Source organism: Nicotiana tomentosiformis, chromosome 7 (assembly GCF_000390325.3).
Source record: "Nicotiana tomentosiformis chromosome 7, ASM39032v3, whole genome shotgun sequence".
Classification (NCBI taxonomy): domain Eukaryota; kingdom Viridiplantae; phylum Streptophyta; class Magnoliopsida; order Solanales; family Solanaceae; genus Nicotiana; species Nicotiana tomentosiformis.
In genome coordinates this window covers 104,768,758-104,786,302 of record NC_090818.1, presented here as the reverse complement: position 1 = coordinate 104,786,302, position 17,545 = coordinate 104,768,758, and the positions used below count along the sequence as shown (strand labels likewise).

At 34.7% G+C, this 17,545-nt stretch overlaps 1 protein-coding gene across 1 annotated transcript; it reads right to left on the bottom strand.

The window, feature by feature from the left end:
* Window positions 1-2,223: 2,223 nt before the first annotated feature.
* Window positions 2,224-3,224, bottom strand: LOC104097835 (steroid 5-alpha-reductase DET2). The gene has a single exon (XM_009604454.4). It carries the CDS (start codon window positions 3,137-3,139, stop codon window positions 2,339-2,341), a length of 801 nt encoding a protein of 266 aa, XP_009602749.1. The 5' UTR covers window positions 3,140-3,224; the 3' UTR covers window positions 2,224-2,338.
* Window positions 3,225-17,545: the final 14,321 nt, after the last annotated feature.

Genomic DNA, 17,545 nt, shown 5'->3' with positions numbered 1-17,545 from the left:
TTTTTAGAAGAATAATTAAATTCTTGAAGAAAATAGAATTTTAAAAATGTTGGATATTTGGGGGGGGGGGGGGGGGAAGCACATACCACATGAGGATTGGGGGAAGAGAGGTGAGAAGAGTAACATAAAAAATTATTTTCCTAAAAAATATTTTTTACCCTCTAACCTAATACTAGAAAATATTTTCCGAATTTTTTTTTTCACTCACCAATCAAACAAGGAAAAATAAGTGATAAAACCACTCATTTTCCATAAAAATATTTTCTAGCAAAATATTTTCCATGAAAAACATTTCCTTCCTACTAAACACACCATAAGAGTAAACATCTCAACCGAACGTTGATTGGATATCATACTTAAACCCGATAAAGAAAACCTTAAACGGAAAAGGGCCCAGTTTTCATGCTTAAAAAATCATAATGACAGATTTAACAAGTAAAGAGTGGGAGAAGGGTATGGACCTTATAGCAGAAAAATACTAATGAGACTGTTCAAACGTCACCATTGCATTTTCTACTAGTACTTAATTTCATGTCTTATTTTCAAAATTAGAGTTCAGCAGGAAGATTGAAGAAACATTACACACATTTATTTAGTTATACGACTCTTTTCATATGAGATCTATAAAAAAGAAAAATCAGTGAATGTTCATATGAGTTTATTTTCACTTTTACTTGTTCAAATAACAATTAAGGTGAAGCAAGATTAGGAACAACGAATCTTTTTATGATAAACAAATCCATTTTACAAGTTCTTTATTACGGGTAGTTCCTACAAAATAACGGACTAATGACGTATAAAATACTTGAATTCCCAATGTAGATGCTACATAGTTGGATTTAACTTTCAGAGACCGTGAGAATAATAAGAATCCCTCGAGAAAACAATTACCGTAAGATGATAATCTCGTGGCCATTGAGAACGAATTGAATCAGATGGTTCTATCCCTCAATCTTTCTTACTTGCTCCTATCTTTCTTACTTGCTCCTGCGAAACCAAGGTAAAAAAGATTGAAAAAATCAGTCATTCACAACTGACCCCAATCTCTTCGCATTTATTGAGCATTGCCAAAACTAACTTAGTCGTCAAACAAAAAACCAATGTTTTAAAAGGCGGGGGTGTGAGGCAAGACGTTTTACCTCTGACGAGGCGAGGCACAAGCTCTGATACATGGGGCGTAAGTACCACAGATCTTTAAATTTTTCTTATTTCAAGAGATTTTAAGATAGTATAAAATATAAAATAATTATAAAAATTACATTAAAATCACAAAATTATAACAAATAATCTATTTAAAATATTTATAAATTATAATTCAACTATGAATAATACGAAAAGTATGATATATATCATAATATGCAAATTAGTTGCAACGCCGTTACAACTCAAACATTAAAAGTAATGTATTCGATACGAAATCTTATATGTATCTCTTAAGGAGTAATAAATCTTGAAAGAATTTTAATATTATAATTTGATATTTCTTTTAAAATACTCCTTTTATTTAATATGCTTTCTATTTGAAAGAGATTTTATATAAAAACAAAATCCTCAATATAAATATAATTCCCTAGCATCATTTATATTTAAGTTTCAACAAGTTAATAAAGTGACACATAATTCACCATACAATACAATGATAACTAATTATTTGTAAATAGTTAATAGCTAATGCTGAGCTATTAAATTAAAAAGTGTTGTATCTCATAAACGTGAAAAAATAATATTTAAAAAAATAATTATAAAAAGAATTATGGACTAATATATAATAAAGACATAATAAAAGTTAATAAATAAATATTTTTTAAATGAAAGATTTATTTAAAATTTACTATCATAGCAGTCTTAACGTGCAATAATTTTTATTTTAATTATTACATAAAATACTCTCAACTTAATGCTTTATGATTAAGAAAAAAATAATTTTGAATTCAACGATTTATTAAGAAAATTTGAGGATTTACAAGATTAGTTACACATAAGCCTTACACATAAGCCCAGGGGCGTTTTATGAGTGCTCCGCCCCGGGCGAGCCCCGGACGAGTCCCAATTCTGCTTTTTAAAACAGAGCAAAAAACACTGAAAAGCCTCCCATAAGGGTGGCATCGAGCACTATATTTTTCCCAAGAGAATACACTTCAATTGAAATGCTTCAAAAACTGGAGATAAAAATACCAGTAATGACATATGTGGAAACAAGCTGACAAAAAAGATGAACTAAAATTTAGAGAAGGCTCAAAAATCTAATATCAAGGTAAAGCCAAATACAGTCCATAAATAACAATAACATTAATAGAAACCATTAACATTGCATGATCACAATCACTTCTTAAAAAACTTAATATAAAAATGGAATAACAGCTTTTCTTTTCCTAGGATAATCTTCTCCAAATTTCTGCAAATACCATTCATGATTAGCACAAGCTCTAGGAACCAAATTAGCAAATGTATACAGAAAAAACCCAAACCCAGCCCAAGACCAGGTCATCAAAGCCCAGCCCAACCACTCCACTATCTCCCCCAAATAATTTGGACAGCTCACATATTCAAAAAGCCCACCTTTTGGTATCTTATATCCACCCCCTTCACCCTTCAGGCCCACTAACACTTTATCAGCCCAAACGTTTAACGTCATACCGGCGGTGAAAACCACTATCCCGCCGGCAAACCGAAGCCAAAACCACTCATCAGCATTAAAGTCAGCATAATGAGAAACCCATCTAGCTTGTACATAAGCATTCAAGAGATTAAACGCAAAAGCCATCATCGCGATACTCACCGGAAAGCCACTTTCCGGCGGGGGATTCTTGATTTCCCGGCGAGCAATTCTTGATTTTCCGGCGAGCTTAATTGGGTAAATGATGGTACGATTGATGTAATGAAAAAGGTAAGGAGAAATGAGGATAAATGATAATGGGTTGTTGTGATTTTGCCCAAAGGGAAAGAGGAGAAGCGTGAGCCAAAGTGTTGGACTCTCCATTAAGAACCAAGCTAACGGTGGTGAAATTGTGGGACCCCAACCGGACCGGTGGTGTTTTCCATAAGGGGCGGTGAGGAATTGCAAGGCTAGGAAGGTGGGTGGGGCGATGACGAAGAGAGAGAGGAGACTGTAGTGATAGATATTTTGATCTGTAAACATGGTGGATGTAATTGTTATCTATTTTCTAATTGGTTTTGTAGCAAAATTTGATTTCTCAGTCCAAATGTTGCTTTATAGAGAGATGGTTCTCCATGTGAAGAATAGAGTAAATTTAAGTAATTACCATAAATTACTTAAATAAATTCTCATTTTCTTAATTCAGATATTATCTACCCAATATTGGTAACAGAGCTTGTTTGGATTAGATGAAAAAAGCGACTTTATATATAAACAGTTATTTATTTGAATAGAAGTGCTGTGAAACTGAAAAACAAATTGTTATTGTGTTTGGTAAGGTAAATACTTTTTCTGTTAAAATAATTGAAATATCCTTAAATCTGTTAATATCATAAATGAGTTGATTACTACAAAAATTTTAATTTCAAATTGATTCAAATATAAAACAATTTATATTTTAATTTACTCTTAGTTTAAACTGCCTAAGATAATGTTTATCGATATAAGATACTTTTAATTTTTAAATATAAATTAAAATTTCTAGAATATCTATATCTATCTATCTATCTCTCTATCTATATTATTATAAAAGTACGAATAATTTATACTAAATGTTGAACGACTAAAATATCCCCGAAATATTGATCGATTTTTATACCCTTAAATATTTGTATAATTTAAAGATTTAATTGTAAATTACATAATGATGGAGTTCTTTTTTATTTAAACTATACATACACCGATCCTACAAAGTTGATCCTACTTGTATTAGAAATGTACGATCCATAATTGTTGTTATTGCTTGTAAGGTTGTGTTTGTTTCTATTCATATTGTGATGACATCATAGATGTATAAGAACTATCTTATGAAATATAAAGTATGAAAAATATAGACTTTTGGATGTCATTTGGTGTTCAAATTTTAAGGTATTCAAGGGAACAATTTCTATTATATGATCTTTAATTCTATTTGATTTGGCGAAAGGTCTATTGCTTAATTTGGTTCTCTAAGTTTCAAACATAACCAACTGATTATGCGTTAAGGTATTCTCTCTTTACTTGAGAAATTATCTTTCTTTTGCACTTTCTATGTTATTTATCTAATTAATAATCAAAATTATAGTATATGTCCTTTTCTTTTTTATAGTATTTCTTGCGCATAAAAAGAAAGAAACTCTTAAATTGTGTGAGACTAAATACTGCTGGCTCATTAGAGTGAGAGTCAAGGTATGTGTTATTTCTAATATTAAAGCTCATGTAATATTCTCTTTGATGTTAATTATATTATCTTTTTATTTTATGGAAGATGAGAAAGTTCGCTTTAATTTGCTTAATGATTCATATATTTAGGGCACTCTATTTTTTTGACATATTTTCTTTGCTTATTTTATTATGTAACATCTGTGTGCAGTGAAATTCTCTCACTATTCTCACCGAACATAGCAATTAATTTTTCTTTTGAATTTTCAATCTTTTTAAAAGATGACTTTTTTTTTTATTAAAGTCAGTAATATTGTAGATATGCTTTCAATAAATCTTGAGCGTATGTAATATTTTAGCGGAAGGCCAGTAACAACTAAAGTTTCTTCTTTAAAGATATCGGATAATTAGAAATAACAAATTTAAGATATATAGATGCGTATTATACGGGATGATGTAGTTGTCGGGAGTTTGTTCTAGCTGCATGTTGGAATCAAAAACATGTGAAAAATAGAAGGTTAACAATATAGACATAGTTGATAAATAAAGTCATGATTGATGCTAATATGAGGTAAAAGAATTTGGAGTGACGTAAAATATGTGATGATGAATATGGTGTCTGCAAACGCACATTAATTTGTTACATTAAGTTGTTATATTAATTGTAGTAGTGTTGTATAAGATAAAAATTGAAATGTTCTGTCACATAAATACTTGACTTAAGATTTACGTGCAACGCACGTACATAGAGACTAATACTATATTAAAAGCACGAAGACCCTTAGCAAAATATCGTTCATCTTTTATACCCTTTAAAAAATAATTTCACACTAGACAAAATAGTCATTTAATTATTTTTCTAATTTTTAGGATTTTGAAATCAACTAAAGTTCTACTTATTATACCTTTCCTTCTTTGGGCTATATAAAAAGTCCTAATACCTCAGCCAACATGTAACTAACGTGTATAGTTTATCATCCAAAGCAAAGCTAAACTTCAATTGATAGATATCCTTCAATAATTTTAAAAGCAAAAAAAGAATAAAAAAAGACATTGAATTGGATATTACATTACTTAATTTAATTTTAAAAATATAAAATCATGAAGGCTCTTAGCGAAATCATACTTGCCTTTTATATTTTTAAAAAATAAATTTCACACTCGACAGAATAATTATTTAATTATTTTTCTAATAATAAGAGTTTAAAATTAGCTACATTTTGACATTATTTTTCTAATATTTAGAAATTTAAAATCAACTAAAATTTTACATAAATAAATATTTCCTTAGTTGAACTTCTATATAATGAGTCCTACATGCAAGCTATAACATGACATGTCAAAACAATTTCCTTTTCTGAGGAAAAAAAAAATTTAAGGTTTCGTTTATATCCTAATTTTGAAAGAAAATATTCAAATTCAACTAATTTATTCTACTCACTATTACAAAAGTATGAGGAAAAACAGGAAGACTAACAATTAATATTGTAATTACAATTAGTGTTAAGTAGATGCATTTTTTATTAGGATATTAAGCATGAAAACCTAACAAAGCTAACGAATATAATGCTAATGAATTAGCATTTTCTAATTCCTTATGCTATTCATCGAGAATACACATCATACTTACTTTTGAAATTCTAATCCCTATCAAGTTTTAGTTTTTTAGATATCTCTTTTTTATAATTTCTAAAAAGTACACGATTAGTTTAAAACAAATTACTGAAAATATATTTAAGAATACAAAAAATAAAGAGCGAATGAAAAGTGATTGACAAGAGTTAATGACATTGATATTTCTCCCAAAAGTAAATACACATATAAAGATCCAAAAGTAAAATATTATACCAACATTTTACCCTTTCAGAATACAATTCTTGTTGGATAAAATTATAATTAAAGTTAAATATAGTAAAAATACGGATGAACTAATATATAAAGAATTTGAATTAAAAAAATAAACTATTTTCTTTAATATTTAGAACAAATAATTAATTTGAATTAACTAAGTAATAAAAGAGTTTAAATTTAATTATTTTTTAAATTCATCATGTAAGTAAAGTTATTTTTCAGGTTGACAAAACTCTTAGGATACATTAGTTTATCTACATAAGAAGAGCATTGGTGGTGACAAAAATTAAAATACACAGAGCAAAATTAGTGTATAGTATAGTATTAAAAGTCAAATTGGTAAAACCACAAACTTGAAGTGATAAGGATAAAACACTAGAAGGAAATATATATTCTATATGAGTTGTCATTAATAATAATAATAATAATAATAATAATAATACATTATTATTATTTGTATTTGTTCCAACAAATGACAACGCACTATATTTATATATGTTAAGTTATTTGTTGTAAAATATTAGATCAACATTAGTCATTTTTAAACTTTATATTGTTACTTATTAATTTTTGTCTATGAGCTATAAGGCAAACCTCTTCTTTCCAAAAGACCAAAAGATTAAATTTTTAATTTGTTTTATTTACTTGTTGATAAATGTATTTTTTATAATGTTTGTCTGTTCTGATATTAAGTCATAAAAATAAAAATAATTTTCATAAAATATTCACGTAGAAGTCCTCATAAATCACAATAAAGTATATAAGAATTATAAGAATTTTTTTTGGCGGGATTCCTTTCCTTATTGATGTAACACCATGAAAATATTTCTAAGTATTTTAAGACCATTAAGAATTATATCAATTCGAGTATGAACAAGACTGGTAATTTGAATGATATCAATTGATCATGATAATATATGTATGGGGTGCATTAAAAAAGGTTTAGGGTCTAAGAAGAGCCCTAAGGCTAAGTCAAGTTGAAAATTATATGATGGGATAAAGTTTCAAGTGAGTTGCATAAGATCTAACTTCAAACGAGCATAATTCTAAAGATATGAAGATTTAGATGTTGTATAACCAATCAAATTAAAGCTCTTTGAGTCTAGTTTCCAACGCATCAAACCGTTCGTCATTTGGAGATTTCTAGAAGAAGTTATGACCTTTTTACTAAGGGTGGCAGAACAGCTACGCGAGTCTTGCGTAGCCTACGCATGGTGCGTAGGCAAAATCAGCATGGAAGTGAAGGGGAGGGTTAAGCTGCGTAGCTAATCTGCGTAGGCTACACAGCCAGCCTACGCAGCTCATTTTCTATAAAACAGGGGAGGTTCGGGGAGAGAGAAAAAGATAGCATTTTTGGCAATGTCTATAAATAGCAGCACTTTGCCTCACACAGCCGTAAATTATAAATACTGAAAGTCAAGAAATAAGAGCTTACCTGATGACCTACTAGCCTGAATAGAGTTGTGCTGTAGCATCTCATCTCAAACCATATCTTCAGTTTGAATTAGGTGGGGGTATTTAGACTTTATTTCTTCCTCCGCTTACCACATCATCTCTTCCTCATTCTTGCTTCTCCATAAAACCTTCACGGAGGCTACCTCCTTATTTCGTAGCTTGCGGATTTGTCGGTCTAGGATGGCAACTGGAATTTCCTCATATGACAAGTCCTCCATAATCTGTACATCATCTGTGGGCACCACTCTGGTAGGATTGTCAATGCACTTTCGTAGCATAGATATGTGAAAAACCAGATGGACTGACTCCAATTCTGAGGACAATTCTAACTCATAAGCTACTTGGACCCCTCTCTGAATGATCCTATAAGGCCCAATATACCGTGGGCTAAGTTTGCCTTTCTTGCCAAACCTCATCACGACCATTATAGGTGATGCCTTTAAGAATACCCAGTCATTAACCCCGAACTCTAAGTCTCGTCGCCATATGACTTCTGACGACTCTGAGCTGTCAACAGTCGCTCCCGGATAAGCTTTACTTTATCTACGGCCCACTGAACTAGGTCTGGCCTATGTAACCTAGATTCTCCAACATCAAACCACCCTATAGGAGATCTGCACTTACGCCCATACAAAGCCTCGTACGGAGCCATCTGGATACTGGAGTGGTAACTGTTATTATATGCAAACTCGACAAGAGGTAGATATTCATCCCAACTTCTTTTAAAATCCAACACACATGCTCGTAGCATATCCTCGAGCGTCTGAATTATGCGCTCGGCTTGTCCATCAGTCTGTGGATGAAAAGTTATGCTGAGATTCACCTGAGTCCCTAGACCTCTCTGAAATGACCTCCAAAATGTGTTGTAAACTGGGACCCACAGTCAGATATAATAGATACTGGTACTCCGTGTAGCCGCACTATCTCCTTAATATATAACTTTGCATAATCTTCTGATGTATATGTAGATCTGACCGGTAGGAAATGAGATGATTTCGTGAGCCTATCGATTATCACCCATATAGAATCGAACTTACGATGAGAACGAGGTAAACCCATGACAAAGTCCTAAGTTCTAGGTTCTAGAGACAAGGTGGAGCATCCTCAACCCAAATACACATCAAAGGTGAGTTTTATGATATTTTTACAATGGATTAACACTAGTTAATGGTAGTATTAACATCTACATAGATTGAAATTCATAGGGATTTCTCTAATCTTCAAGAATCATTCAAAAGGGTTCAAGTTAGGGTTTGAGATGCAAGAGGTAAATTCTCCACCCTACACTTAGATACAATTATGGATTAAGTATTTGGAATGTATTGTGAAGTAGAAAGTACCAATTGGTTGAAGAATTATGCTAGTCCTTGAAATGGGTATTGTGAGTTAGGGTTCTTGAATGGAGAAGAAGATGAATAGTGAATTCTTGAATCTTGTTAGGATGGTTGGTGATTCTAGTGCTTCAATAGCTTTATAATGATTAAATATTGAATCATATAACCTAGATTGGGGCTTAAAGGCTAAGGATGAAATCTATTAAGGATAAAAGGGATATGTATGGGTGAATTGGGCTTGTTGAAGACTTTAATTGAAGATTTGAAGGTCGAGTTAATGTCGGAATTTGGTAAAATTTATATGGTTGGACTCATGGTTGGATGGGCATTCATATTTTGTAAGTTCTGTCGTGTTCTGAGATGTTGGCCCCACAAACGATTTTTGGATGAAAATTTGGATTTTTATGGAAAAATTATATTTTCATATGGAATTAATTCCTACAAATTTTATTGACTGAATCGAATTATTTGTGGCTAGATTCGAGGTGTTTGTAGGCCAATTCACGAGGCAAAGGCATAGCGGAATAAGAAATTACACAGTTTGAGGTAAGTAACCGTTTTAAATTTGGTCCTGAAGGTATGAAACCCCGGATCATGTGTTACGTGATTGGTTTTGAGGTGACGCACATGCTAGGTGATGGGCGTGTGGGCATGCACCGTAGGAATTGTGACTTGGTCAAATTCTATGAAACTGTGTAATTGAATTATCTGTTGAATCCATACATTCTCTACGTGTTAGGGAAAATTGAGCTGAGACTCGTATTAAAAATTATGCTTAGACATATGCTGTTATTATTGGTACCCGCTAGGGTCATTTCTGTGGTTGAATTATATGTTCAAATTATAATTTCACACTCAGTCATGTTTATTCATTTCACATCATATCTCAGTCCCTGTTGCTATTTATTAAAACATCATATTATCAATATTGGGCTGATTATCATGATTTCTGAGAGCCCGAGAGACTGGAGAGGTTGATGACTGAGTGAGGCCGATGGCCTAATTGTGAGGATATTTATGGATCGGGCTGCACGTCGCATCATGCTTTATTGATTTATGCCATGATTGGATTGATATAGCGCTTGGGCTGAAGGAGCCCCTCCGGAGTCTGTGCACACCCCCAGTGAGCGCAAGTACCTATTGAGTGCCGAGTGATGAGTGACTGTGAGGAAAGAGTGACTGTGAGGTTGGAGTGAATGGGAGGACTGAGTGACTGTTACTCTGAGAGGATGCATTGATTTCATTATTTGTTGCATTTCAACTGTCATATATCATTAGTTTGAAAATTTCGAAAAAACATTATTTTCTGTTTCGGTCAAATTTGTTAAGAAATTTCAGTGAAATCTTAAATGTTAAAATTGAGAGCATGTCTACTCTTTTATGTTGGAAAGTACTGTATTTGGACTTAGCTGAGAAGCTCGTCACTACTTTCAGTTCCTTATTTATTATTGTTACTTGCTGAGTTGGTTGTACTCATACTACACCCTGCACTTCGTATGCATATCCAGGTGATCCCGGACACAGTGAGTGTTGATTATTTCACACAGTTGATTTTTCGGAGATTCAGAGGTAGCTGCTATGTTTCGCAGACCTTGTCTCTCCCTCCCTACCCTTTTGTTTATTTTATTTGGTCTCCGATTATTATAGATCGGGTTTCCCAGACTTGTAATATATAGATGCTCATGTACTCAGTGATGCCAGGTTTTGGGAGTGTATTTATATCAGTATGTGTGGGGTTTTCTCTTAAATTAAGTATTATATTTTCCGCATTTAAAAGAAATTGTGGTTTATGGAGGTTGTCAGCTTGCCTAGTATTAAGATAGGCGCCATCACGATAGGTGTGATTTTGGGTCGTGACAATTTGGTATCAGAGCCTAGGTTACATAGGTATCACGAGTCATGAGCAAGTTTAGTAGAGTCTTGCGGATCGGTACGGAGACATCTGTACTTATCTTCGAGAGGCTGCTGAACCCTTAGGAAAATTTCACTTTCTTGTATTCTATCGTGCGGAATTGATTTAGCTTGAAACATAATCCTTTGAATTCCTTCCACGCATTCGTGTACGCATGTGAGCGCTCAGTATCAGTTGTGTATCGCTGGCTTGTGATTTCATGAACGATGTTCGAGATGAGTATTCTGTATTTTGTTGATGGGTCAGTCTGGAGTAATTGAGGCCGGAGTTAGACTGCAGCTTATGCTCGGTAGTTTCGATTATGAGAACTAGTGTAATTGGACTTATGCGTTCGGTAGTATTCTTATGAGTGGAATTTATGGTTCGATGAGCGGTTGAATGACTATATGATAAGTATAATGTGAATGTGGGATGTGTTCAGATGGATTGAACGAGAAAAATAAATTTTACTTGTGACTCAAGAGTTTGCTATTGGGTACTTGATTCCTGTTTTGATGTGACATACAGTCTTGAGTTGTGAGTGCGTTGAGGGATCTGTCATGCTGTTTAATTGTGGATCAAAGTAGATATTCATGTCGTGTTGATGAGTTCAAACTCAGAAATATTAAGTGATTCTGTGGTAATTGTGACTGCTGTATTATGGCAGTACTAAAGTATGATATTGTGAGTTATGGAGTGTTTTGTTTATGGCTTTGAGCCAAGTGGGGGAGCCTGCTATTGACAATTCAATTTCATAGATATATGTTAAATTTTAGTTTTGGTCTGAGGCATACTTGTGGGTTAGTTATGACTTGCAGAGGCGGAGATCGAGGATGACTCGGGTAAAGAAATTCCTGGATACGGGTTACATTGTACTTTATGAAAATATATAAATTATGGAATGATTAAGTTGTTATTTTGAAGGATAAGTGCGCATGAATTATGAATTTGATTGGTCGTGTTAAGGCAAGGTTACTTTTTTGAATGTTGAGTGTGCTAAAGGAACATGTGTCTTTCGGCCCGTTTGGGCGGAGCAAATTAGATTTGAACAGAGTGGATGATTCTAGAGAGGGTTCTAATAGATTCAAAATGTATATGTGGCAATTGAAATTTTTTCGAATTTGTATATCACTAGAATCAGTTACTTACACTGGATAGTATCGAGACATGCGATAATTCTGTTTGACTATGGATTCTACATTTTAGTATAAGAAAGGAAGGAGGAATAATTTTAAATTCACATAAGGTCCTTAAGAATGGGTGTCTCGGTTGTGGTATTTATAGAGGTTCTTAAGAAGAATATAGTGAGTTTTGGCTAAGGATCATAGTGTTCTCACAAGGAGAAGTGTCAACTTGAGGGTAATTCAGAAGAAACTCGAAGAAAAATAGTACAACTGGGTAGTAGGCTAGACCAGTATGGTAATGGTATGTTCGGTTCTTTTGGGATAATTATGATGTGGTGAGACTTTACAGATGTTTCAGTGGCAATATTCTTGGGTTTGATGACCTGCGTGGATTGGTCGAGTTAGAGGAATTCCGTTTTGATAGCTTGGTTATGTGCAAATGGATTTGAAAGTGTTCTTGATGGTTTCTACCATGGTTTGAACTAGATATTTCTACCGGCGTGGGAGACATATTGTGCATTGTGAATTCCTCATGGATGAGAGGAAATGGAAGGTTTCTAATTGATCGGGTATGTAATTTGCTTGTGACTGAGAGTTAATAAGGAGATTCTCATGCTTGTCACATGAGGGCATAATAGATGTGTTGTGTTGTGCGGGATTAAGACTTACATGTACAAGGTGGCAGTTCATTCTGGAAAGCAAAACCATGAATTATGGACAGAATGGTCAATTTCAGATGTTTAGATGGATATTATAACTACTCGGTAATCCCTGAGAAGGGTGTGCATTTCAAAAGGGCATTGTGTTTTGACTTTCGGATGTCATCGGTATTGCGATACTCACATGGTTAATAGACTTATTCCAATTATTGCTATGTGGCACGGGAGAAAATGTGGAAGTATTCCTCATGGGATGATCGTGCGTGAAAGATGTGTTAGTCATTCTAGTGCTGGAGTTGGGACCAGTCACGGCGATTCCTATGTTCTATGAATGTGGAGACTGGGGGTTCTTAGAAGCATATTGTTTCAGGTTTGCGGCCTGTTTGAGGTGAGTATTTTATTTTAACTCAGTGGAGGCACTAGTTGCCTTTGTGATGACTACGCGCTACAAGTGCGTATATATATATGTGAGGTTTGAGCCCATGTGCGGGCATCGGGGCAAGTATTCAGACTCGGGAAAATGTTTAGACTATGATATGCCTAGAGTTGAGGATTAAGCATAAAGTTATGACGTTTCTCGTATTCGTACCTTTGTTGAGAACCATATGCGCTATACTTGAGGTTACAAAGAGACTAATTCCTTGAATAAACTGGGTAGTTACTATTTTTGCATTCACTTGCCGATTTGAGTTGATAGGCGCACTTTGCACATGCCTACTCTATGGCGTGTTATTTATACCAGTCCAAGAGAATGTGAATTTTATTTCATTTATCATAGACATGTGTACTTAATTGGTTTCTCCTATATGATATGCTTGGACTGGAGGCCTGCGACTATGCCAGGCGGATTATGTTATTGACACGTGAGTTGTCCGTGCGGATCCATATATTGATACGATAATACGTGAGTTATCCGTGCGGGTTGATCTTAATGTGAGCTCTAGGAGAGCTGGTTACCGTTATTAGATTCGTGTGTCTTGGTTTTGCCATGTATGGTGAGCTCATAGCATGTCGGTTGTAGAAGTGCTTGTTGAACTTGCGAAATGGTTCTCTTCTTTGAAACATTTTTCCATTTTTGGGTACACGGATTGCGCAATTTGCGGATTGGATTAGATTGGTGTGGAATGTTTGTGGGATAGTTATGCTTAATAATATATGGTCATTGGACCTAGAATGGGTACTATCAGATTTGATTATGGTATATTTGGGAGGATGACATTGAAAGTCGGCTTAGAAAGTGATTATGGTTCTGGTTGGGGCAAGATAACTCCATGACTTATTTATCTGATAAGAGGTTATGAGATTCCACGTGTTTTTTTTATTATCAGTAGTGTAGGAAAGTTTTGGAACGAGGTTTTGTGGGATATGAGGTTTAATATAGTACTTGGTTAGTTTGGAGTAGTTATCGATATCGGAAATGGTGCTGCGAGTATGCGAGTTGTGTGATATATCATGTGATCACATCGTGAGTTATGGCTATGGCTTGATACAGTTTGTTCGGACTTATACAGTGTGTGAATGTGAGATTCGGGTCTTGAAAAGAATTCTGGATGTTAGAAATGAGGGTCCAAGTTTTTTGGGCTAAGGTTAAATTAATGATTTTCAATTATGTTGTGTTGTCAGGCCTATGTAGAATATGATGACGTGGTATCACCCCCGGGTATATGCGTGGAAAGGTGGACTAGTGATTTGAAGGTTTAGGAACAACTCTTAGCACGTAGTTTACATCACAGTTTTGGAGGGCAGTACGTCGAGAATTAGGTACACAGGTTCAACTGAGTACACCATTTCACCCTCAGAAGGACGGACAGTCTGAGCGCACTATTCAGATATTGAAAGATATGCTACACGCTTGTGTAATAGATTTCGGGAGTTCTTGGGATCAATTTCTGCCACTAACAGAGTTTTCCTACAATAACAGCTACCAATCGAGCATTCAGATGGCTCCGTATGAGGCTTTATATGGGAGACGATGTCGGTCTCCGATGGGTTGGTTTGAGCCGGGTGAGACTAGACTATTGGGTACTGATTTGGTTTAGGATGCTTTGGAGAAGGTTGAATTGATTCTGGAGCGGCTTCGCACGATGCAGTTTAGACAGAAGAGTTATGCCGACCGAGAGGTCCGTGATGTTGCTTACATGGTTGGGGAGAAGGTTCTGCTCAAGATTTCACCCATGAAGGGTGTGTTGAGATTCGGGAAGAAGGGCAAGTTGAGCCCTCGGTATATTGGGCCTTTTGAAATACTTAAGAAGATTGGAGAGGTGGCTTATGAACTTGCATTGCCATTTAGTCTTTCAGGTGTTCATCCAGTGTTTCATGTGTCCATGCTCCGAAAGTATGTTGGGAATCCGTCTGATATTTTGGATTTCAGTACAGTACAGCTGGACAGTAATTTGACTTATGATGTGGAGTCAGTGGCCATTTTAAACCGGCAGGTTTGAAAGTTGAGAAATAAAGAAATTGCCTCCGTGAAAGTGTTATGGCGAAACCAACAGGTTGAAGAGGCCACTTGGGAAGCTGAGGAGGAAATGAAGAAGAAGTACCCTCATTTGTTCGAATAGTCATGTATTTATAAATTTTTGTTCTACGAAAATGCTAAGAGTTACTTTCTATGAATTATGTATCAACTGTATAGCTGATGTTAAAGGTGTTCCCTTTTGGTAGTATACTGCTCGTAAGGCCACGGTTGGCATTTTTGTTTAATGTTATGTTGCGTCGTTGGTTCATGAATATGTTGTTAGGATTGGTTTTGGTGATTCTCTGGCAGGTGGTTAGGCTAATTGCAGAGGACACTCTGCCAAAATTTCTGAAAAAATTGGGAGTTAGCCAAATTTTGTGGCCTTAAGGAAGTTGAAATGTTGGAAGAATATCTAAGATCTATATGAAGTCAAGAACGATTAGAGATGATGGTTAAGGTGAAAAGAGGATAATACTGTGCCTAATAATGACTTGTAAAACATTCGAGGACGAAGGTTCTTAAGTGGGGGAGAATGTAACACCCCGGAAAAATTTCTAAGTGTTTTAAGACCATTAAGAAGTTTGGCTGGTGCTAATTATATCAATTTGGGTATGAACAAGATTGGTAATTTGAATGATATCAATTGATCATGATAATATATGTATGAGGTACATTAAAAATGGTTTAGGGTCTAAGAAGAGCCCTAAAGCTAAGTCAAGTTGAAAATTATATGATGGGATAAAGTTTCAAGTGAGTTTGCACAAGATCTAACTTCAAACGAGCATAACTTTCAAGATATGAAGAGTTATATGGTGTATAACCTATCAAATTAAATCCCTTTGCGTCTAGTTTCTAACGCATCAAAACCATTTTTCATTTGGTGAATTCTACAAAGAGTTATGACCTTTTTACTAAAGGGTGACAGAACAGCTACGCGAGTCTTGTGTAGCCTACGCATGATGCGTAGGCAAAATCAGCATGGAAGTGAAGGGGAGGGTTAAGCTACGTAGCCAATCTGCGTAGGCTACGCAGCCAGCCTACGCAGCTCATTTTCTATAAAACAGGGGAGGTTCGGGGAGAGAGAAAAAGATAACATTTTTGGCTAAGTTTTGGGTTCTAGAGACAAGGTGGAGCATCCTCAACCCAAATACACATTAAAGGTGAGTTTTATGATATTTTTATAATGGATTAATACTAGTTAATGGTAGTATTAACATCTACATGGATTGAAATTTATAGAGATTTCTCTAATCTTCAAGAATCATTCAAAAAGGTTCAAGTTAGGGTTTGAGCTACAAGAGGCAAATTCTCCACCCTACACTTAAATACAATTATGGATTAAGTATTTGGAATGTATTGTGAAGTAGAAAGTACCAATTGGTTGAAGAATTATGCTAGTCCTTGAAATGGGTATTGTGAGTTAGGGTTCTTGAATGGAGAAGAAGATGAATAGTGAATTCTTGAATCTTGTTAGGATGGCTGGTGATTCTAGTGCTTCAATAGCTTAATAATGATTAAATATTGAAACATATAACCTAGATTGGAGCTTAAAGGCCAAGGATGAAATCTATTAAGGATAAAAGGGATATGCATGGGTGAATTGGGCTTGTTGAAGACTTTAATTGAAGATTTGAGGGTCGAGCTGATGTCAGAATTTGGTGAAATTTGTATGGTTGGACTCGTGGTTGGATGGGCGTTCATATTTTGTAAGTTTTGTCGGGTTCTGAGACGTGGGCCCCACAGACGATATTTGGATAAAATTTCAAATTTTTATGGAAAAATTATATTTTCATATGGAATTAATTCTTACAATTTTTATTGACTGAATTGAATTATTTGTGGCTAGATTCGAGGCGTTTGGAGGCCAATTCACGAGGCAAAGTCATAGCGGAATAAGAAATTACACGGTTTGAGGTAAGTAACAGTTTTAATTTAGTCCTGAGGGTATGAAACCCCGGATCATGTGTTACATGATTGGTTTTGAGGTGACGCACATGCTAGGTGACGGGTGTGTGGGCGTGCACTGTAGGAATTGTCACTTGGTCAAATTCCATGTAACTGTGTAATTGAATTATCTGTTGATATCCGTACATTCTCTGCGTGTTAGGGAAAATTGAGTTGAGACTCGTATTAAAAATCATGCTTAGACATATGCTGTTATTATTGGTACCCACTGGGGTCATTTCTGTGGTTGAATTGTATGTTCAAATTGTAATTTCACACACAGTCATGTTTATTCATTTCATATCATATCTCAGTCTCTGTTACTATTTATTAAAATATCATATTATCAATTTTGGACTGATTATCATGATTTCTGAGAGCCCGAGAGAATTAAGAGGTTGATGACTGAGTGAGACCGAGGGCCTAATTGTAAGGATATTTATGGATCGGACTGCACGCCGCATCATGCTTTATTGATTTATGCCCTGATTGACTTGATAGAGCGCTTGGGCTGAAAGAGCCCCTCCAGAGT

Coding starts and splice junctions, on each gene's coding strand:
- LOC104097835 (XM_009604454.4), bottom strand. CDS start 3,139: ATGTTTACAGATCAAAATATCTATCACTACAGTCTCCTCTCTCTCTTC.